This window comes from Dysidea avara, chromosome 3, assembly GCF_963678975.1.
Source record: "Dysidea avara chromosome 3, odDysAvar1.4, whole genome shotgun sequence".
Taxonomy (NCBI): domain Eukaryota; kingdom Metazoa; phylum Porifera; class Demospongiae; order Dictyoceratida; family Dysideidae; genus Dysidea; species Dysidea avara.
In genome coordinates, this window is record NC_089274.1 from 5,431,152 (window position 1) to 5,454,070 (window position 22,919).

Genomic DNA, 22,919 nt, shown 5'->3' on the forward strand with positions numbered 1-22,919 from the left:
TTATCACCATCCCATGTGACTTAAGATTTTTTTACTGTACCAAACAGTCATGATGATTTTACAATAAGTAGCTACACTTCTGTTAATCACTATAGCTAGCTTCAGTTTGTTGTAATAATTACTTTCATACGCATACATTTTCATATGGCAAAGCATATAATACCAGAAAAATTAATTATTCAATCTAAGAGTCATACAAATCTAGATTTTCTTGCACAGTTAGCACACCTGCAAAACTTCGTAGTAATGCTTGTCTAAAATTGAAGGAGTCAGTGGTGTGCGCATGCGTATTAGATGCAATTAAGTCGCCATATTTGTCGCTATTGTTGTATCATAGGTTGTAAATGTGAGTGATATGGTGGTGTCGCTCGGACGGTGTATCTCGTTGAGAGAGTGTGCGCGATCAGCGCCATCGTCCAATGAGCCACGATGATAGTTATGGACCACAACTGTACATCCCTGCTGGCCTGTCACAGTAGTGGTGAAGCGGCGCGGCCAAGTGGACAATTCCTTCAATGGCAGCCATCTAAAACAGCTCTAGATGAGTAAGTATTAGACTAAAATGATAGCTTGTACGATAGGTTTAGCCGTATTAAATTGTTTATTGTGTATTGTATGACAATGGCCTGCAAATGATTCAACTTTGGTGTTGCTGTGTACGTATTACATGTTTTATATCCTGTTGTCTCAGCTTATGGCGGATGACGAGTGGACACAGTTCATCAGCCATCAACGGTAAGAGTATGCATGGTCTGCTCTTATGATTTTGTATATTATCTCTTCAGAGGTACAGTTTCTTGTCGAACCTCTTGGTTCTACAGGCTGTCAGTGTACAACATCTGCAGTGTTAGTTTCCTTCAATGGCAGCTGCTTCCGTTAAAGAATCTGGTAGCAACCATGTGTGGACTTTTTGGTTTTTTTCACGGAGTTGTTCAACGTCATTTTCTAATTACTTACAGCTGTAAGTGCATTAAGCCTGATTGTGTTTTTATTCATTTTCTTTTCAATAGGGTAGGAATTACAGACTTGGTCTCAGTTCTAGGAGATTCTTCGTATTGCTAACATCTGTAAGTAAGTACACTGAGAGTGTCCAGTACACAATTTATATTTACCTTCGTTTAGGTTTGTGGAAACTGGTCTCATTTCTTCTGGGAACCGGTCTCATTTCTTCATGTTTTTCACTACTTTTTATCAACAGCTGACGGCGGCTACCTCGTCTGGCACTGTAAATGAGTTGAGTGCTTCAAGAACCTGTTTGTCCTTATTTCACTGACCATGCTCGTATTGCTAACAAAAGTAAGTTCACTGAGAGTATGCAAATTATATTATATTTAGTATTGTTTCAGTTGTACTTAGTGATTACAAGATTCTTGGACTTGGTTATCAGTGTATCAGATGCTTCTTGTGAGCTTACGTACACATTAGCCCAACAAAGTCACATACTAAGTGGCTGTTTTATGTCTGGTTAGACTCACCGATAACATCTGTAAGTACACCAAGTAATCCAGAATATGAATTATGTTTGCCTCCATTTAGGGTTGTGAGACCTGGTCTTATCAGACTTGTCTTAGTTGTACATGGATTGTCGGTCTCAGTTTTAAAAGATTGTTACAAACTGTAAGTACAATGATTGTTCAGTATACACATTATATTTACCATCTTTAATAGAGTTGTGGGACCTAGCCGCTGTTCTACATGGTAATGCTAGGTTTCCAGACAAGGTCTCGGTTTTATGAGATTCTTATTGTTACAAACTGTAAGTCCAACAATTGTCCAGAATAAACATTATATTTACCATCTTAGTATTAGAGTTGTGGGACAGTTCTACCAGACGACTAACAGATTGTCATAGAGTTCTACATAGTGATGATAATACAGGTAATTTGTAATGGAACTTGTGAATTGTATTTACTGTCTTACCTGCTGCAGTTGGATAAAGACTGATAAATGATGAAATTGATTTGATACTGTCATGGCCAAGGAGACATTGATTTACTAGCTGTACCTATTGTGGTTTTAACATATTTACAGAATTAAATTCATTACAAAATATAATTATAGAAATTAAGGTAGCCACAGATTATAGGAAAGTAAAAAGTACAATAGTATAGTAGCCAATATATGGTTGAAATAGGCTTAGTATAGTCTGATAATACACCGCACTATACTAGTGATTTAATCTCTAATATATGACCGTCTTAAATGTATTCAATAAGCTTGTTATAGTGAAGTCCTAATCTATTAATATATACTGTATTATTTCATTCCAATACTAACATAATAAGACTGTTATAGACCTTATTATTCTGAGCTTTTTTCACAGTGATACAATGGTGGATCCTATTTGGGACAAATCCCCCCCTCCCCCCTCTCCATATACTTCTTTTGATATATATCTTGTCAGTAGCAATTCCAGAATTCTGTAAATTTTGTATAAAATTTTCTCCATGAAACTTCCATTGGAGAGTTGGCACAATCAATTTGCTACCGTACAAGTGATTGATCAAACCACTGGATAATTTGTAGGGTTTCTGGGGGCAAGGAATACAATGGTACAGTTAGCTTTCTGCTACAAATATGTTTGTGTGGAGTTTTATGCCAATTATAAGATTATTTATTTAAACTTTATGGTAGAGAACTACCAAGGGTCTGCTGGTAACTTGTACCAGCAGCCTAACAAGACTTACGTACATATATGCATACATACACTATAATTAGACTGATTAGTTAGCTACAGAAATTCAGGAATCTTGTGGGATAGTCAGTTAGCTACTGGAAGAGTCCACTGGAATGAGCTGATGAGACTGAGATAGGACAAAAGTTGAATTTATAACTTGGCCATGAAGTTACTTGTTCACAAAAATTTTGTTGCTTCGAATTTTGATGACCTTGCGATCAATACTGTTTTGAATTAATGACCATTTTTCTTTTAGAAGAAGAGACTCAACAAGCCTGTCAGCTCGAGACATGTCTGGTTTTATTCTAATGTTTTTTGGTAGAGATCTTGCTTTTGACAATAACGCTGATACATCAATGGAACGGTTGAGTTTGACAAGTAGTGGACGAGGTTGCTTCAATTGCTCATGGTATTTTCCAAGTCTTACAAGGTCACGGATGGATAAAGGACTAACACTGGTTTCTCCTTTAGTGATGATGGATGTGACTTTGTCTAGATCATGATTGAGTCGTTCGTTCTTTGGAGTCCCTTTGCTGCATTCATCTATACCATAGACAACTATGTTAAACTTATGATCATCTTGTGGTTTGTCATCTGAGGTAGCTGGCTTCTTAAAAGTAGGGGCTATGTACTTGTGTTGACAGGTGGAGTCAGAAGATTGAATTGGATTTGAAGTTGACTGAAACTGTGTGTCTTTGGATGTCTGATTAAGAGCAAGTTGTGGGTTAACTGTTGTGCTGGTCTCAATTGTTTTAGATTCTAGGCTGGAAATTTTTACAGTTAAAGATTCTACAATGTGTTTCAGTGTGTTGATCTCACTTCTTTGATGTGTCAGCATACAGTAACAGCATCAGAAAGGTTCGTTTGACTCGCTTACAATATCAAATAGTTCAGCAGTTAATCCACTACACTTTCTATGAATCCAGGAGTTACATTGTCCCTCACAGAACACAGCCTCTTCTCCTTCACTGGTTGTTGAGTATTCTACAATTGGTATGTCACATACTTGGCATATGTCCTCAGATATGGCTTCTTCACTTCTATCTTTTTGCTTCTTACTGCAGCCAGGTGGAGTAAAGTCAGCAGGCCTCTTCCTCTCCCTAGTACCTTTCTGCTTTCTTGGAGACGCAGACTTATTAGTAGACATTGTAGTTATGGCTAAAATAGTCAAATGATTGAAACTCTAAATAGTACCCACCAAAATTAGCAAAATCTACTCTGTATAGTGGTGATGAGACTTGTCTTGTCCTGTAACACGAAAACAACAATGAACTGAGGCGCACTTGCTTGGTATCAGGTTAAGAACATGCAGGACCGCCGGACCACTTTTCAGCTACTTGAATTTGTAAAAAAGATCGAGATACTCTAATAAAGCAGCCATCATAATATACTCTAATAGAACAGTCATTGCAATACTCTAATAGTGCATTCGGTATAGAGTATAGCCATTGCTCTATACTTATTCTTCATGCATGCATTACAATTACAATCCCAATGGCTTCTGTATCTCAAATATGAGCTTTCAGAAAGTAAAACTAGACATGAAATGGAATTATTTACCCAATTATGTAGTTTCGTCTAATTCTATTGACAATTTTAAAATTTTGATTGATAACTTTTATTCTTAATGTAATTGTTTATTGTAATGAGCAGGACTCACAGGCGTAATGCCTTTTTCTCTGTATTTAATAATAATAATGAAATTGAATTACTTGCCTGGTACTGCATTACAATATTACCAGGATATTTCTTTGATGTTAACGAAAAGGAGAAAGAGGCTTTGCAAATAAAATAGCTTCCTGATGCCATTTCAGAGCATCTATTTTCAAAAATTTCCAGACACCACTAGCTTAATTGGCATGCTGCAATGTGTGTGCTTAGCACATGCAGTTGAGTATCACATGAAAGCAGACAATCTAAAATCACATCAGATCAATAAAAAGTAGTGTGCATGACTATCACCTCCATTGCAGTCCATAGATGGCTGGACCACTCAAAATCTCTGGGCTCCGACCCTGAGAAAATGCCTGTCCAAAATGAAGAAGACTAATCCCACAATCGAATATTATTTTGCAATGTAGTTACCACAGTGTTATGTTCTTTTTGCAAGAAATGATCCAGCATTTGTCAGTTACACCAATTACAAGGTGAGCATTTTAAGCCATGTAGCTTTAAATATTACTATGCCAAAAGTCAGCAAGTTTGCACCACAAGTAGCTCACCGTAATTTGCTTTTTTTCGTTGTAAAATAATTTTCGTATGCAACAAATTGTACGAAAATTTTACACAAGATCAACTACTCTAATAGAGCAGTCATTCATGTAAATCATACGAAAATATTTTGACACGAAAATTTTTATCATGAAAAATTTTGCACGAAAATAAAGCGAATTACGGTATCTCTTTGATGCACCATTTTGGTAGCTGTCAGGGTAAGAACAAAAATAAATATATACGTAAGCAGCTATAAATCAACAGTACAACTCTTTGCGTTTTGCATGCACATTTATTTTTGAATGGTACCAATTGTGGTTGCACTCCACCATGTGTATGCTGTTTTTCCATCCGTAATAATATTATGTTAAATGCATGCAACCATTTAGTGGCCTTCAATGGAGGTGATCTTTATTCAGAGGGTCTTACTGCAAGTAAGGTTGCACTGTAGTCCATGTACTAAGGTATTTATAACAGAAAACAGAAGTTAAAAATGTTATTGCAAAGCTGAGTTAGCTATAAGCATTTGTTCAATTGTGCCATTTTTGGGACTTTTTTTCAATGGAAAGATGCGAAAAAGATTTTGTCTATTTAAGGGGAAAAAATTGCTTATAACTCCATCATCCTATGATGGATTTTTGAAAACTAAGTGTTTATGAGATCCTCAGGGAGTACTGCACAAGGCTATGCTAAATAAAAACTATTTCCATGAAATTTAAAATCCCTGAATCGCTGTTGCCAGCACAAATACCAAGCGCCTCTACAAATAATTATCGTGTTGCTGGTGTTTCGTAACCTTTAAACAGCTTTTAAGACTTCACAATCATCTGCAAAGGCCATAATGCCTCCCCAACCACCTACATGCACCTTAGCCTTGCTGTTTGTGTCCCTCCTTTTGCCAGCTCCTGGATCCGCCCTAGTCTCGCGTGGCCAGACCGCTTTTTTCCGTATATTGGGTGGGGAAAAAAGCGGTCTGGCCACGCGAGACTAGATCCGCCCCTGCCGCCCAAGGGATTTTCCTGGCTTTGCCACATATCTCGTCCACGCCCTTACAATCTAAACAATGGCAGTGAAGTTTTAGGATGTCACAACGTAAACGAACCGAACGTAAGGTATTGCTCAGTTGTCCAGTGTTGCTGATCGAAAATCATCCGGGACTAGAGAAACTTTTCTCAGGAGATGTCAGTAAGTACAAAGTTGAAATCGACAATGCGGCTGCAGCTTCGGCATCAGCGAACTCCGCAGGGTGTGATCAATTACAACTGACAGTGTCGATCAAGCCACGTCCAGAAATGTGAGCTAGCTGTATAAAAATCCATTCAGTTGTATTATGTAGTACAAATAAATAGCTATATAATCACGTATTTGCTTGGTACTTGTAATGCTGCCTCATACTACTGTCTCATAGTCGGTTTGCGTTCACCTGAGCCCTCGTTTCTTGTTAATAACTCTTGTTACATGGGCCAGCTGCCCAAACATTAAGTAGTGCTGTGAAGCCCTTTAAACGCCGGAACTGTTTATCAAAAAAGCGTTTTGATATGGGCAAGAACAAGTGAGTTATGAAGCTTTAAAAATATCCCATACATTTAGTATGGACGATTCAGGCGCGCAAACATGTTTGTTCCAGTACAAAGCCATTGGGAGTGAACACATGTTCACCTCTTTGATATTACTATATTTGGCGGGGGCTCAGGTGAACGCGTACCAACTATAGCCCTATATGGTCACCTACACATGTATTATCACTAGCTTTGCTGCTGAATAGCTACTACAGCACAAAGCAGCTTATACTTAAAAAAGTAGCGAGCCAGCTAGGAAGGAAGTCAGTATCAGTCATTTAGTTAGTCAACCAATAGAAACAACCGCAACAGCCAACCAGCAGCTATAGTTCGCGGCCAACCAGCTAGCTAGCATCCAACTGGTCAGCAGCGGACCAGCTAGTCAACGGATAACTAGCTATATAGCTAGCAGCCAACTAGTTAGTCAGCAGCTAACCAGTTAGTCTACAACCAATCAGCTGGTCAGTAGCCAACATGTAGTGGTCTAGCAGTGCTGATCAGCCGCCAGGACAAAATAGCAGCAAAATATTTATATGTAGTGTGAAGCACCTACAGTAGCAACAAAAGCAGTAAAGTAATAAAGGTAGCATAAGCAACAGTTAAGCTCAGTAAACCTTTAAGGACAGCAGTTGTATATACACAGCAGAAAATCAAAAGCTTTGCATTGAGAGGTGTCTGGGGTTCATGTTCCAAATTAAACATCAGTCAACATAATTGTTTACTTGTATATCATCTTACGTCTTAAGATGTTGTTCATCCATGTTTAATGTGGCTCTGCTAGATTGCCTGTAATTATTTTGAGCAGTAAATTAAATGTTAGCTAATAGAAAGAAATCATAAGTTGATGTTTAAGTATAGGTTGAATGCAGAGAAGATCTCAGGCACCTGGGACTGGGATTTTTTTCTGCCTTCTTCATGTTTTGGTTGCATGTTTCTGACTCCCTGTATTCACAGGCTTTAAGCCTTCTCACAAGTCTCTAGGGGGATAGATAGGCCAAGGCCATTTTACTTGATAGTTACTGCATATGTTCAGATGAAACATTAACTCTGATGCCATTCTTTTTTTTTTTTTTTTTGATGTGGTATGCGTGGGTTCACCAGTGATAATAATGTTATTAAAAAAGTAAACAAACAAGTATAAGGAAAAATTAGTAATTTGAAGTCTGATTAGGGATCATAGAAAAACAAGGGAGGTTGCCTACACCTGCAGCAGATATACTAGTGGACATTTAATCCCTTCAGTCTATACCCATGACTGAATTAGGGTTAAAAGTCCCCCTTGTTTTTGATTCCTATTTTACACTTAATATTCCTAATACTTGTACAGTTGAACCTCTCTAATCTGACCCCAGAATCTTCTCTAATCCGACCAAAATGTCATTTACCAACAGTGTTGGGCATACATATTACATATTACTTGCAACAGAACTATTTAGTTACAGTTACATATTACCCATAAAATAAAGTAACTGTAATAATATTACATATTATATTACTTTGTGTCCACAGCCTTAAGTTGTCACGTGTGAAACTACCACCTTATCATGTGACATGATTGCGTTATTGGACAATGTGCAAACCTTGGTTATAAGTAAGAAGCTAGTGAATAAGCTTCATTCAGTAGGCCTCGTTACTTCGTTGTGGTTAGGCGTTACTCAGAGGATTACTAATGAGATTAGTAACTTCGTTACTTTTAATAATAATATTACGTCATATTAGACTCGTTACAGTAATTATATTACTTAGGTAACGCGTTACGTTTGTAAGTAAAGTATCTTGCGTTATATTACCTGTTTTCATAGCGTATTTCGTTATATTACTTTGTTACCACAAAAGTAATAATATTACGTAACGCGTTACATAAGTAGCGCGTTACTCCCAACACTGTTTACCAACACTTTTGCATGGAAAACAGTCTCCGTAATCTGACACCTCTGTATTCCATAATCCAACACAAAATTTGATTCCCTAGACTTGGAATACATTGTTTTTGACCTTTGTAATCCGGCAGAGAATAATACCAGCATTAAAACAATCACAGAAAATAATTTTAAGCAACCAAAGTATTTAATTGGTTGACAATAATAGAAAAAAGTTGTAATATTTGCATATTCTCAAATTAATTCATGTTAAAAACATTGTGTGATTCGTTTTACCTGTAATTTACGGCATAATCTGACATGATTCTAGATATTGTACAATGTCGGATTACAGAGGTGACTTGATAATCCAACAACCTGTAAAATTTATGGCTCTCATTGAGTGTCGGTTTGACTACTTATACTGCACCTGACCAGCAAGCCTTAGAAAGAGTATACAGTAATATTCTTATAAATACATCTTTCACTTAATGAGTAAAATTCTTCACATGCAATTAAAGCACTTGCATGGGCGAAGATCAAATGAGTAAGTATGTTATTATTTCCATGCAGCAGTAGCAGCACTGAAAGGAAAGTACAGCACTGTGTATGCAAAAATTTTGCACTGTCGATCAAATGCATATCATTTTAAATCACCAGAAGTAACCAAAACGATGCTATCTGTTTGTTTTATGACCAAACTTGTATTATATAAACACGTCTGATGGCTGAAAACCGATGCAATTCGAGTATACAAAATGAACGCTTGGAACAAAGACGACCAGAAAACACTTTTAACCACCATGCTTGTACAATATGAAAAATAGCAATCTGGTGTGGTCTCGAGCTGAATACAGCACTTGGCTTCGCCTCATGCTGTGTTGGTCTCTCGCCCATGCCCTCATGCTATTTTTTTAGTGTTGCGCCAATAATCGTTATTGGGCCAATACTGACTACTAGCTGATTAATTGGTTTTGATAAATCGAAGCCATTGTTAATCACCACTGTGCTGTGTATTATAATAATGTGGGGGGAGCTAAACATAAGTTATTTGACATTTTAATTAACTTATGTGTTGATGGATTAGCAGTGACCACAAGCCATGCCCATAGTAAACTGTCAGGTTTTAGGCCATGCCCAAAGTGAACTGACGTTTTAGGTTTCTATGTAGTACCAGCCACTTGTCTCAACTGTTTAGCAGTAGCAAAATGTACTTAGAAAGCAGCATGAATAATTCTCTTTGATGTTGACACAGTTAATGAAGTTATTGATACCACTTTGAGACCTGAGGTGAGGGCTCTAAGTTTCATTTAGAGACCTCTTGTCACGTGAGACTGTTATGGTAAATTCAACAACACTTCAAAGAGTTTTCTATGTTACTGATTTAATTAGTGGTTGTATGGTTAGTGAGATTTGGGTTTTTACCTTCATCAGCCATACCAGCACTTGACCAATCTAGCCATCAACCGAAAGAGCCAGCTGCTCGATGCATATCACAGTTATCCCAACAATGTTCACATTCACAACTAACTAGCCATCAGTGAAACTACTGGTGTTGCGAGTTTACAGTAAGCACATTTGCGTTCGTCTGCTTGTCAGCACTGTCGCCATTAGACCATCAACACACTTCAGCTATGCTATTGCACCTGTTTGTAACATTTGTCACTCTGTGGCCAGTTATAAAGCCTGTAGCTTCGTGGAGAGCTGTTATAAAGCTTGTCGCTTCGTGGCCAGCTGTTATAAAACTTGTCACTTCGATTCGTGGCCAGCTGTTATAAAGCTTGTCGCTTCGTGGCCAGTTGTTATAAAGCTTGTCACTTCGTAGCCAGTTGTAATACAGTTTGTAGCGTTGTAATAAAGCTTGTCGCTTCGTGGCAAGTTGAATTACAGCTTGTCACGTTGTAGCTAATAAAGCTTGTCGCTTCGTGGCATCAGTTGTTATAAAGCTTGTTGCTTCATGGCCAGTTGTAATACAGCTTGTCACGTTGTAATAAAGCTTGTCGCTTCGTGGCCAGTTGTAATAAAGCTTGTCGCTTCGTGGCCAGATGTTATAAAGCTTGTCGCTTCGTGATCAGTTATAATAAAGCTTGTCGCTTCGTGGCCAGCTTGTATTAGCTAGTAAACAAGCCTTGGACCTAAATAACAGCTACTAAAACAACACTAACCTGGCCACTAAGCCGGCAGCACAAGCAAACACGCTGTAAAGGACCTTACCTAGCGTGAGTCTGTGCTTCTTTTGTCAGTGCTGGTAATGAGCTGCTTTCTAAATAGGTTAGATACCCACTGTCGCTTTTTAGTAGGGTTGAAACTCTCGTGCTTGGTTTGGCACCTCGGTGGGAATTAATTAGTGACCTCGGCTGCACCTCGGTCACTAATTAATGCCACGCCTCGGTGACCAAACCGCGCCCTCAGGTTATCAATCCTACTAAAAAACCTCCAGTGGGTATCTAACATACACTTAAAACCTGTTTACCACAAGTAACTTTTACTTGGGGTATACATCTAACTTTACATTTTAGCCTAGAATAAGCTGTATATCAATACTTATGTCACTAATGTGAGTCATTTAATTATGATGAGGATGAGTGTTAGTGTTATTAGTATATATCGGATTGGATCGGTTATCGGTATCAGCTAATTCTGTTGCTTAATATTGGTTGTCGGAATAATCGACTAATTTGGATATCAGTGCAACACTACTATTTTTTCATGTTGTACTTGCGGCGGTGCTTCAACTAGCATTAATCTACCGTACTTCATACTATTCTTTGGAGTGGAGTTACGCAGCTGATTGAGAAATAATACAGTACAGTTATGTAAGGAATGTTACAAAGCAACCCCACTTATACAGCATGATTAATCACATGCATAACATAAATCGCTAAAACTAGCCTGACTATCCTGGTTCTATGACTAGAAATAGATTTCACAAACACTTTATGATAGTCTGATCACAGAAAATTGGAGAAACAATCTCACACAGATGGCACGATGGACCACGTGTGTAGCACTGTTAATGCTAAACTAACCAAACTATATAATCCTACCAGTTCGTTCTACGACTACAAATAAATTATGCAACAACTTACTGATAGTTAAATCACTGAAAATTATACAATTCGGGTACTCGATAAAATTGCTCTGAGCAAGGTGACCAGGAAGTACAATAAATCACTTAAAGCACTGCTTATACTTATGTATTCAAAAACTACAGTACTCAGAGACAAATACATGACTTGGCTTTGTCTTATGCTGTATTAGCCTCTTGACACACCCTGAATTTTCGTACACACATGTGGCAGGGCTTTAACTATAACTGATACAGTACAGGTATGCAGCTAATTGTTACTGTATGAAAAATACAATATGCATGGAATTTTTATCCTCCCACACAAAATACAATATTGTAATATTCCTTTCTGATTGTGATATACTTTTAAATAACTTTGATCAGGGGCGGTGGAGCAGGCCAAAGAGTGAGGGGGCCAGGCTAGCTGTAAGCTGAAGACCAAAAAAAAAGTAATACATGCTGATAATATCTGCCCTCCATCAATTATATCTCCTTATTTATAACTACACATATGTAGCTAAGTAGCTTGCTACACTGCTTCTCTGAACACTGTGACTGCTCTATTAGAGTATCTAGATCCTGACTGTTCTATTAGAGTATCTCAATCTTTTCTTGCAAACATTGTCCCATAAAAGTGTGTGTGTGGGGGGATGGCTTCCCTGTCTCCACCGCCTATGGCTTTGATCACCAAAAAATTTGCACATGAATGTACATAAACACAAGACTGTACGAAGTCTTACAATACCAAGGTCACGATACAAAAACAAGTTTTTTACCAATTAACAAAGACATTAACACATCCATAAATAAGTTGTTTGCATAAGTGCTAATAACCTAATTACAAAGTTTAACAAAATAGCTAGTTCATAAGTAAAGCTTTTGTTTACCACAAATACGTATTATATGTTTACATGTTGTCTCAGTAGTCCATTTGTCTAGTCTGCAAATTTAGTGCCATGTAATGCAGTAGGTTACACTCTGTTTTAGAAGTGAGAGTACCTATCATGTTCAGATGATAGAAATCCAATTAAATCTTCTCTCATTCAAAGGGTACATTTATGGGCTCAATGTAGTCTAGTAATTATACTCTCCTGTGTGGGAGAGTATATTGTACTTGGTTTGCACATACTTAGGTGGTTTCTCTTTTTTCCAGTTGTATGTTTGGTGAGATGCTCAAGCTAAATAGTGTTGTTGAATTGCGAAGGATATCTTGGTTGATAATCTTTAGGACAATTTTCAAGACTTTTAATTAAATGCTCAATTCGCCTGCCAAAAGTACTGCAAACAATACTGCTTTTCATACCAAGGAAATGTGCAATGTTATTATTTTTATTGTTTCTTGGCTGATTATTCACACTAAAAATCGAGATACTCTAATAGAGCAGTCACTTACTCTAATACAGCAGTCAGGAAAGGCTGATATACTCTAACAAAACAGCCAATCATAGAGCATAATCTTGATTTGGAAAGCACATAAATAGGCTGGATGTTTGAACATGCTCAACAGCATAATATAGGCTATTTTCAAAGTGTGTGTTTATGTTTTTCCCTTTAACTATAATGAGAGTAGCAGGATCTACACAAAAGACTTTACTTGTCACCAGTGATAGAATTGTTCTAACCCAAATTAGTGCTCTGTCTGGTCCAGTTCTTTAGCTAATGGCAAAAAGGCTGAGTAGGTGAGTGTGTGCATGCGATGTGTGTGTATGTGTGTATGTTTAGAAACTTTACTCATATTGCTACAGTCTAGACCAACTTTGATGCCCGGTTATACTCGGTTGCTATTGTTGTTGTTTCCTTGAGCAAGAACTTTACTCATATTGCTCCAGTCTACAGACAGCAATGCAAGCAACCTGCTCAAACAGGGATCTTATAGTCTTCATCACTTCACAAGTTGGCCACTTGGGCAATTGTGTTCGGAATCAAATGGCCTAAACAACCGATCTCGATGGAAATGAGATTAACAGATAAGCCAGAAAGCTGAATGTCATACTATATTGATCTCGAAGAGATACGTATTTCCTAGTAGCCTAAGAGGCATGCTATGGTGTTTTTGGCAGTTAAATACCTGAAGAGCCCAATGGGAAGGTAGTTCACACTGTTTTTACCACTATAAGGATTTGCTTATGTGGGTGCGTACGGTCAAACATAGATAGGTAGATAGATTAATAGATAAATACACACACATCTTTACAAAAACAATTTCAGTAAGTGTAATCAAACAAGCCAGCACTTTAAACACAGTGGACTTGAATAAACATTTATACAGAAGCATTCTCAGTACTTATCTACCCCTGATTTATGGAGAAACTACTGTTTTTTCCTTAGTTTCTACCATATCCATTGAGAGATCTCTGTGTGTTTAACATGCTGGCTTGTTTGACTCTTGTTTCTTTACTTTTTTCAGTGCTCTCATTCCCATATTTTAATCTTTAAAATTATTTTTACACTAGTTAATTATGTGCTTAAACACTTTTCCCTATGTATGCAGTAACTGTTATGAAAAGTTTCAATTTTAACCAGTACATTCACGTTTAGGCCTGAAACAGCCTCGACTGGAATATCACATGCTGATGATCGGGATGTGCCAAGACCTGATTCAGGATTGGGAAAAACCAAAACTTCCACCACCTCAATACATTTGGGGCTCAAGCAGGCTACGAAAGACAGTGACAAACCAAAGCCAACTCCATCACCTGAAAATTTGTCTGTAGACAACACTACAGATGTATCTTCACCATCTGACAGATATAAGCTATCATTCCTTTCTTCACCATATATTTTTACCCAAACCAGCAGTGGAGGTAACCAAATAATATTATATACACTTTGTTACTTTCATTAATGGAATAATTTGTATATAGACATTACTAGTCCAGCTCATGATCATGCACCGCAAGAACCAGTAAGGAAGTCTATATACAAAGCTAGGCAAATCAAATGTATACTGGATATTTGTATATAGCTGCATAAAATTGACGAAGATGTGATTCAACTTGATGAAGGATATGTACACACTCTCTATCATGTCTTGCATGGGACAAAAGAATCATGCTCATTTGGACAGGTTTGGATCAAAAATTGTGCATGAGTTGGTGTGTTTACAGTTACATTATCTTGTTTGTATCTGATCACTCATAAAAGAATGCTTATTAATGTATCGCTAGTATTTAAAAGAATTGTTAATTTGTGACCGGATTTCATATAACCCGGCTTCCACACACACACAAAATCAAACTTACGTTTTTACCAGAAATGGATTGCTGATCTAACACACTATCATATTCCACTCTGTATTTCCTTCAGGACTGGAAAGTCTGGTTTCTGCAGCTGCTTTCTTCCGACCCTGTCAAAGCCACGAGTGGAAGATTGGCGCCATTAGATGGCCATGGCTTTGTTGTAATGGTGTGTGGTGAGCTGGGACTTCACAGAGAGCTCGCCAATGGTGTTCTCAATCAATTTGGAGTGATTTGAGGGCCATAAAGGGCTCAAACTTGGTCTCTGGATTCCATTCGTCTTCTTGCTCCATTTTATACTCCTATATCCACCCCCACCCTCCGCCCCTATACTACCACCTGTGATATTATTACCCACTCGAAAAAAGCTTCCCAAAACAGGGCATATTTTGGGTATCAGAAACTTATACACCCACACACTGATAGCTAGTAAATAGATGAACAATTGGTGCAAATTTTGTCTGCACAGTTGTAGGCACTGGGAAGTTACTACACAATGATCACTTAAAATTGCCATATCTCCTTACGAAGCTTTGTGCGTCGAAGCCGGGTTTTGTCAAATTCAGTCACGCATAAATACATTGTAGCCCATATACTGTGTAACTTACCAATTGATGCTTGAAATCAGGGCTACACTTTATTAGCAACACATGGAACACATGGAACAGCAAGAGGCAGCCAAACAAAGGATCTGTATTATTGTTAGATCACGCGATCTCATGTGATGCCACCCTTAATATTAAATTGTGACTGGATTTCATATAACCCGGCTTCCACACACACAAAATCAAACTTACGTTTTTACCAGAATTGGATTGCTGGTCTAACACACTATCATATTCCACTCTGTATTTCCTTCGGGACTGAAAAGTCTGGTTTCTGCAGCTGCTTTCTTCCGATACTGTCAAAGCCACGAGTGGAAGATTGGCGCCATTAGATGGCCATGGCTTTGTTGTAATGGTGTAGTGAGCTGGGACTTCACAGAGAGCTCACCAATGGTGTTCTCAATCAATTTGGAGTGATTTGAGGGCCATGGAGGGCCATAAAGGGCTCAAACTCGGTCTCTTGATTCCATTCGTCTTCTTGCTCCATTTTATACTCCTATATTAAGCCCACCCACCACTCTCTGCCCCTATTACTACCACCTGTGATATTATTACCCGCTCGAAAAAAAGCTGCCCAAAACAGGGCATATTTTGGGTATCAAACTTATACACCCACACACTGATAGCTAGTAAATAGATGAATAATTGGTGCAAATTTTGTCTGCACAGCTGTAGGCACTGGGAAGTTACTACACAATGATTACTTAAAATCGCCATATCTCCTTATGAAGCTTTGTGCGTCGAAGCCGGGTTTTGTCAAATGCAGTCACAAATAAAGAACAGGAAGGAGAAGGATGCAGCTATACGTGATCAATACTTGCCATTAATTTTGTATTTGAAATATGTTAATTTAGTGCCAAATAGCAGTACATTAAGTTTAGCAATTTTAGAGTTTGGTTTTTTGCTAATCAATTCACAAATTAAATTCGGTGTATTGCTTGGCTTAAGGTATAGCTAGTGTGCTTTACAGTTTCATGGCTCAAACTATAACATCCAAACAGTAACAATGAAGAGAGGGCTTGAGAGGGCAAGTATACACTCACCATGCAGTATGTAGAGTATGCATACATAGAATTTTCCAGCTAGAGGGGTCTGGGGTGATGCTTTCTCTGGAAATTTTTGGAATAAAAATAGAATTTTCCAGCTAGAGGGGTCTGGGGTGATTCAATCACAAGATTGAATCTGGAAGCTATTTTTAACCAAATACGCATACATAGAATTTTCCAGATACGCATACATACGCATAAATAGCTTGCAGTGTGTAGAGTATGCATACATAGAATTTTCCAGCTAGAGGGGTCTGGGGTGATTCAATCACAAGATTGAATCTGGAAGCTATTTTTAACCAAATACTCTATGTACTGAAAGATTGTGGGGGTACAAGATGGATGAGTTCAGTTGTAAGCAATTTTAGAAAAACAGAACTATACCTTATATGCTATTGGATTATAAGACAATACATAATAGTGGATTGTCAAAGACATACACAGGATTGGATCTTAAGGTCACTGTAGAGATTTAAAATGCCCACAAAAATAACTTCAACTTTGTAGTATATGTAGCCACAGACTGTTCTGTTACTATTTCAATCTGACTTTTTCAACTATATGGCCCCATCACCATATTAGTTTTTTACAACCAGAGTCGAAAGTCACTTACATATACAACTAGTTTTTGGCCACAGCTAACCCCTTATAACGTGACAGCGTAAATGCTGTGGTATCATTTGAGCTTATAAAGTTGAGCTTCAAGGGGTTTGGGAGTGCAAACCCATTAAATTTTATTAGCTTTCTAGATTCAGATAAATGCAGCATGGAACTTTGGTACTGATAAAGCAAAAACAAACACTTCTCAGATACTACAGCCTTGTTAACTGTATACATGCTAAGAAATCAACTGTTTTATTTAAGCATGTTAACCCAAGCATCAATGTAGCAACAACTGAAAATACCTACTATAATATTAAACTATTTGACAGAAGTTGTTCTCAGAAAGTGATTAGTATATGGCAGGATGTTTGGAGCAATGGTAAGATAGTAGTGCACAGGTCAAGAAAACACACTGGCAACTTCTTGAAAAAAACATTATGATGGATGTTCTATTAGAGTAGTTAAATGTTCTATTAGAGTATTTCGATTTTTAGCAGCTTTTAGGTTAAGTCTCACACCAAAAGTATAATTTGAACCCCTCTAGATTAGCCATTCTCCCTTCTCTTTCCATCTTTTCATTGCCCATGCATACGTATAAGATGCAGTTGCATCTATACTGCAACTTCTAGAAGCTTCCTAGCTTGCACATGGTAAAATTTTGGAGGATCCCCCTAAATTCGCCCTTGAAACATAACTTCAAAAAGATGGTTTAATGTTGTATAAGTACTCCCATATAATAATCATGAATAAATTATATCCATAAATAAATTACAGTTGCGCATGAATACCACTTCACCTCTAGTGGCTCAATTAACTTAGTGCATTACGTAACATCGAGACAGGTGTCTATAACTTATCAAAACAGTGCTATAGAGCTCACTTGTATTAAAAACAGCTCCATTTCAGTGAAAGGAACTACTCAACATGCTTTGAGAAACCACAAAGAAACCTAATCCTACAATCGATCTTAAGATGTGTGACTATATAATGGTACAAAGATAGCAAAGGACATCAAAGAAATGTGAGGATTTCTTGGAATGGACTAACGTGATATACACACACCTAACTGTGCAATATCTTGAGTTAACGAGATAACCACACTGCCTTAATGAGATATGCGCACTGTTCACAGTGCGTATACCTTGTCACTTTCCTGAGCTAGTACAATATGTGACCAGATTTTACAGAACCGAACCAAATCGCACATCAGGCAAAATCAAACTAACACCACCAGTGGATAGCTACACTATCGTATTACAAGTTTTGACCCTCAGCACTACTCAAACTACACCAGGATGGTTTTAACAGACGTCTTTACTGGGTGGTGTGGAGTGCTCAAATGGTGGTTTCAGGCCTTGTGAAGGACCTGGCTTGGCAAGAATCAGTGGTTTACTGGTGGACAGCCTTATAATGTTGGCCAGACATGTTCTCTGTAGATTTTGCTACATATCAGCCACTAAGGAGCCAGCACAGCCCTGTAATCTCGTGTCTGGACTCCAATCGTGGTCTGCCTCCATTTTGAGGTCTATCTTTTGCCCTCCCCACCACCCCCCAGCCTCCACCCCTTTGTGAGCACTCGTGATAATACTTCGCTCGTCCAACTGCTCAGATTTTCTATCTTATTTGGCGGGAAACTGTACAAGCAGCTACAAGTACTGGAAGTGGCTTGAAAGGTAACAGATTGATGCATCTTTTGTGTAAATTGCATACGCGTACTTGCTATCCTTGGAGAGTTATGCTGGCTTCAATTCTTTAAAACCGTTTATCTCGAAACTTCTAATGTGCGATTTGGATTGTTTTTCCAAAATCCAGTCACATATTATGTATGTGATATATATGCACTGGCTTTCCTTTGATCTGAAGTGTGAAAGTGGTACATATATCACAGGAGAATGTAGGCCCTGAAATGGTACAAAAATCACCCGTAAAATGCTACCGTTAAACAAATTACGGTGCATTAATCGGTGAACCCGTTGGCAGTGAAACAGGTTTTTCAAAATTTCCTTAGTGGGACTTTTTTGCGAACGGAAACCCGTAACCTTCCCCGCATTCAGACTTATCATCCCTCGTTATATACCCGGCGATTTAGTAAATATTAACCCCCTTATCCTCTACAAACCATGTCCAACGTTCCCAATACGCCTTCCAACCCTCCCATCGCGTTAAAAAATTGTTTCAAATAAATGCGCACCATAAATACAATCACGTGCATAAATCTAATAATAGAATTGATGATGATAATGTCATGAAAATATGACAGAGAAAATGGGGGCCCAAACTCAGGGGTACCAAGTTGAAATAGCAAGGGCCCTGGCAAGGCATAAATACAAAAAAAACATAATAACAACACACACACACACATTACAACAACACAAAGACACAGTACAGTACAGTAATTAGTCCAACAGATCAGTAACGTCCCATAATGTTGAGGATCTGGCATTGAAGATCCTATACGAACAAGATATAAAAACTTTTGCTGCTTGCTGAAGGATGCCACAAATAGAATGTTTTGATTGATGGAACACTTCTGACTACTGTTGCTGGGATTGTTCTCCAGTTTCTTTACTACCACCACCATCATAGTGACTCAACAAGGAGTTCAAAGGGATCAATATTGCAATGGTAATATGACAGATGACAAAACAGTTTCAAACACACCACTGCTTAAAAGGTATGAAAGAGCCAGTGCATATATATCACATATAACTGGTTCAGAAAAGTTAACGAGATATACACACTCTACGAGATATACGCACTGTACCAGTGCGTATATCTCGTTAAGCCAGTGCGTATATCTCGTTAACTCAAGATATTGCACACCTAATAGGAGTGCACACTATATCCAGAAATTATTAGATTCCTTTGATGTTATACTTTATCTCTCTTCTCATATATAGGGAAGCAAGCACGCTGTGATTGTGGGTTTGAATTTTGCCAAACAAGCTATGATTGTGGGATTCAATTTTAATACATCAAAGTAGTTTGTCTTGCTTTTGTAAATGTAGTGATTAAAGTAACATAATTAACACTAGTCTCTTAACATTGCTATATTAGCAAAAGTTAAATCAAACTACTGTTTGATGTATTAAAATTGAATCCCACAATCACAGTTTGTTTGGCAAAATTCAATCCCACAATCACAGCTTACTTGGTTCCCTATATAAGAGAAGGGTATAGCAACTAAACATTTTGCCAAATAGGCAAGTCTACATGCAAAAGTAGAACATATTAGTTATACCACAGGCACTTGTGGTTTGCCTGTATATACACGCTTGCCCTAGGGTCTGCGGCCCTCGGTCTTGTGCATATATATCAGGCAAAGCACTCATTCCCATGGTATAACTATTACATCATACACTACAATAGTAGTGTATAGTAGGGACCACAAAGGAGTAGGCGTGGCCAAGAAATAATATCACCCAAAAAGCAGCCTCAATTTCCCCTAATTACGATCAGACAGTATTGGTTAGGTGAAACTAAGCCCAAACATGCTTTCAGATCAACCTGAAACGCTTTCAACAGGTTGCTACAGAATTTTAAAAATAATTTATTTAATGGAATTTTCTACTGACTGAGTAAGTAAGTAACTGACTGAATGATGCCTTCAGACAAGCGTAACTCGATGATGACTAAAGTTACAGGCTTGATTTTTTTGCTGTTCGACGTCGCTTCGGCCCAACAGATGCCTTTTGGCATACCGCAGTATGTACAATACATTCTTCATGGACTTACCAGTGTTCTCCTTTGTGTCCTATTCATCTTTGCTGACAGCGAAAAGTGTCGATTTGGCAATAGCACGTGATGGCTTCCCTTCATAACGGAAATCGTCTGTATTTGTCATAGTGACTATTTTGATATCAGAGCAAACAGTTCTTGATTCATACTGCTGTGTAATGGGTTGAACATAGCTGACAACGAAGCGTAATGGATACTTCACTTTTCAGACAATAATTGATATAACTGGGACACGTGGCACTATTTCTTTCTTTCGGTATGCGTGGATTGCAGAGGTACTGTTCGAACAGTTTTTGATTCGAAATGCTGCGTAACGGGTTGAACATAGCTGACAATGAAGCGTAATGGATACTTCACTTTTCACATGATAATTGGGACACGTGGTGCCATTTCAGATGCGGTATGCATGGGTTCACCAGTCATAATCATTATTTACAAAAAAAAGTTAACAAACAAGTACACAGAAAAATTTGGAATTTTCAACTAGAGTATAGGGACCATAGCACATCGATAAATAGTACTGAAACAAGTTGGAGTAGTGCACGATATTAAAACAATAAGAAGTGTTAGACTCTATTTAGGCTGTTTTGGGTGGGTAATAAATCTCATATACTCCACCTTGTTTTCTAATATACTCCACGCCTTTATGACATATGCTCAAAATCGGATTTGTCCAATCGCTATGCGTTGTTCACATGCAGTGATTTAACGAGTGCGATTGTTTAGTCACGTGAGGACGCATAGTTGCCATGGCGCTAGTATTATCGTAAGAAAACCAGCCGCTTTTGCCGAGCCTACAGCAGAAACAGCCATGGATGAGGTAAGTAATCTGAGTGTAATGTGAAATAGAGTCTAAAGCAGTTATACGGGCACAATGTGGAGTCTATGAAATTTATAAACCCGAAGGCCCGGGCTGTAGCGCACGAGCGAAGCGAGGGCGCTACTAAGGGCCTGAGGGTTTATAAATTTCATAGACTCCACATTGTGCCCGTATAACTATTATTTATATCCCTACCATGCTCAAGATACCATAATGGAAATGCACAGTAGGGATATAACACTTCTTATTGTTTTACTGTGAATTAATATCGTGTACTACTCCAACTTGTTTCAGTACTTTTTATCGATGTGTTATGGTCCCTACTCTAGTTGAAAATTCCAAAATTTTCTGTGTACTTGTATATATAGTTTTGGTCAGGGCTGTATCATGATATCGCCCTGATATCGCCCTGTAGTCAGGGCTATACATGTAATATAGCCTTGTGGTTTCCCCTGATCTGAGGTGTCAAAGTGGTATATATATCACTTTCATACCTCACTTCAAAGGGAAAAGAAGATGTATAAGTGGTATAATAGCACTGCTATTAGTGCTCAGGAATGCATTAGCGAGAAATGCATACCCACAATCGAAGCGATCTGCATGCTCATGTCGATCCACTTATGTTAGGCCTCTCAGCAGCACCTTGTCGTTACTTTTACGACATTATCCACAATCAAAATTCACATGGTCCCATATAAATACACTCGCAAAGCATTCCTGCAGTTTCACCACACTTACAGGTGAATCACTCAAGTGGAATATATTAGTTGTAACATATGGGCACTTGTGATTTGCCTGAAATATGTGCACTCACACTCGGGCTGCGCCCTCGTGCTTGTGCATATATTTCAGGCAAATCACTCTGCCCATGTTACAACTACTACATATATTATAGTTAAAGCACCGCCGCACGTGTGTATGGAAAATACAGCACGAGGGGGCATGTCAAGAGGCTAATACAGCATGAGGCGAAGCTGAGTGCTGTATTTGCCTCGAGACACCCCCAAGTGCTGTATTTTTCATACACACAAGCATAGACGGTGCTTTAACTATTATATTGTACTTCCTGGTTGACTGGCTCGGAGCGATTTTCTCTAGTACTCAAACTGTTGCGATTTTTGGTGATCAGGATATCAGTAAGTGTTTAAATAATCTATTTCTAGTCGTAGAAAGGACCAATAGGATTAGTTTGGCTAGTTTTAGTGATTTACAATGTCACACATGTGATCAATTGTGCTGTCTTAGTGGAGTTGTGTTTAAAAAGCTTCGTGATCAGACGATCATTAAGTGTTTATACAATCTATTCCTAGCTGTAAAACAAACTTGTAGGATTAATTTGGCTGGTTTAGCGATTTACAGTGTGTTGTTTACATAACATTCCTTAAATAAATTCTCCGTATAACTGTACTGTATTTGCCTAAGTGTGCTGTATTTGCCCAATTAGCTGCACAACTGTACTGTATGATTCATACAGTACAGTTTTGCAGTTGAT

General features: G+C 38.2%; 1 protein-coding gene and 2 long non-coding RNA genes across 5 annotated transcripts in view; all 3 read left to right on the forward strand.

The window, feature by feature from the left end:
* Positions 1-310: 310 nt before the first annotated feature.
* Positions 311-1,239, forward strand: LOC136251676 (uncharacterized). Of its 3 annotated transcripts, XR_010699145.1 has the most exons (5): positions 311-545; positions 692-735; positions 786-961; positions 1,011-1,067; positions 1,123-1,239. It is a non-coding gene; the product is annotated as an uncharacterized lncRNA (long non-coding RNA). The 3 variants fall into 3 exon arrangements; XR_010699144.1 differs by having other exon boundaries at positions 311-735; XR_010699146.1 differs by having other exon boundaries at positions 311-735; positions 1,011-1,071; positions 1,123-1,237.
* Positions 1,240-1,253: 14 nt separating this feature from the next.
* LOC136251675 (uncharacterized) lies at positions 1,254-2,049 on the forward strand. Its single transcript, XR_010699143.1, has 6 exons — positions 1,254-1,296; positions 1,347-1,486; positions 1,537-1,617; positions 1,669-1,756; positions 1,810-1,878; positions 1,930-2,049. It is a non-coding gene; the product is annotated as an uncharacterized lncRNA (long non-coding RNA).
* A 3,892-nt stretch (positions 2,050-5,941) lies between these two features.
* LOC136249042 (uncharacterized) overlaps positions 5,942-22,919 on the forward strand; it is a 48,630-nt gene continuing 31,652 nt past the window's right edge. The window contains exons 1-4 of the mRNA XM_066040949.1: positions 5,942-6,185; positions 13,918-14,183; positions 14,244-14,284; positions 14,345-14,446. Of these exons, the coding sequence (XP_065897021.1) occupies positions 5,974-6,185; positions 13,918-14,183; positions 14,244-14,284; positions 14,345-14,446 (621 nt within the window). The 5' untranslated portion in view covers positions 5,942-5,973. The remainder of the gene's footprint in view (positions 6,186-13,917; positions 14,184-14,243; positions 14,285-14,344; positions 14,447-22,919) is intronic.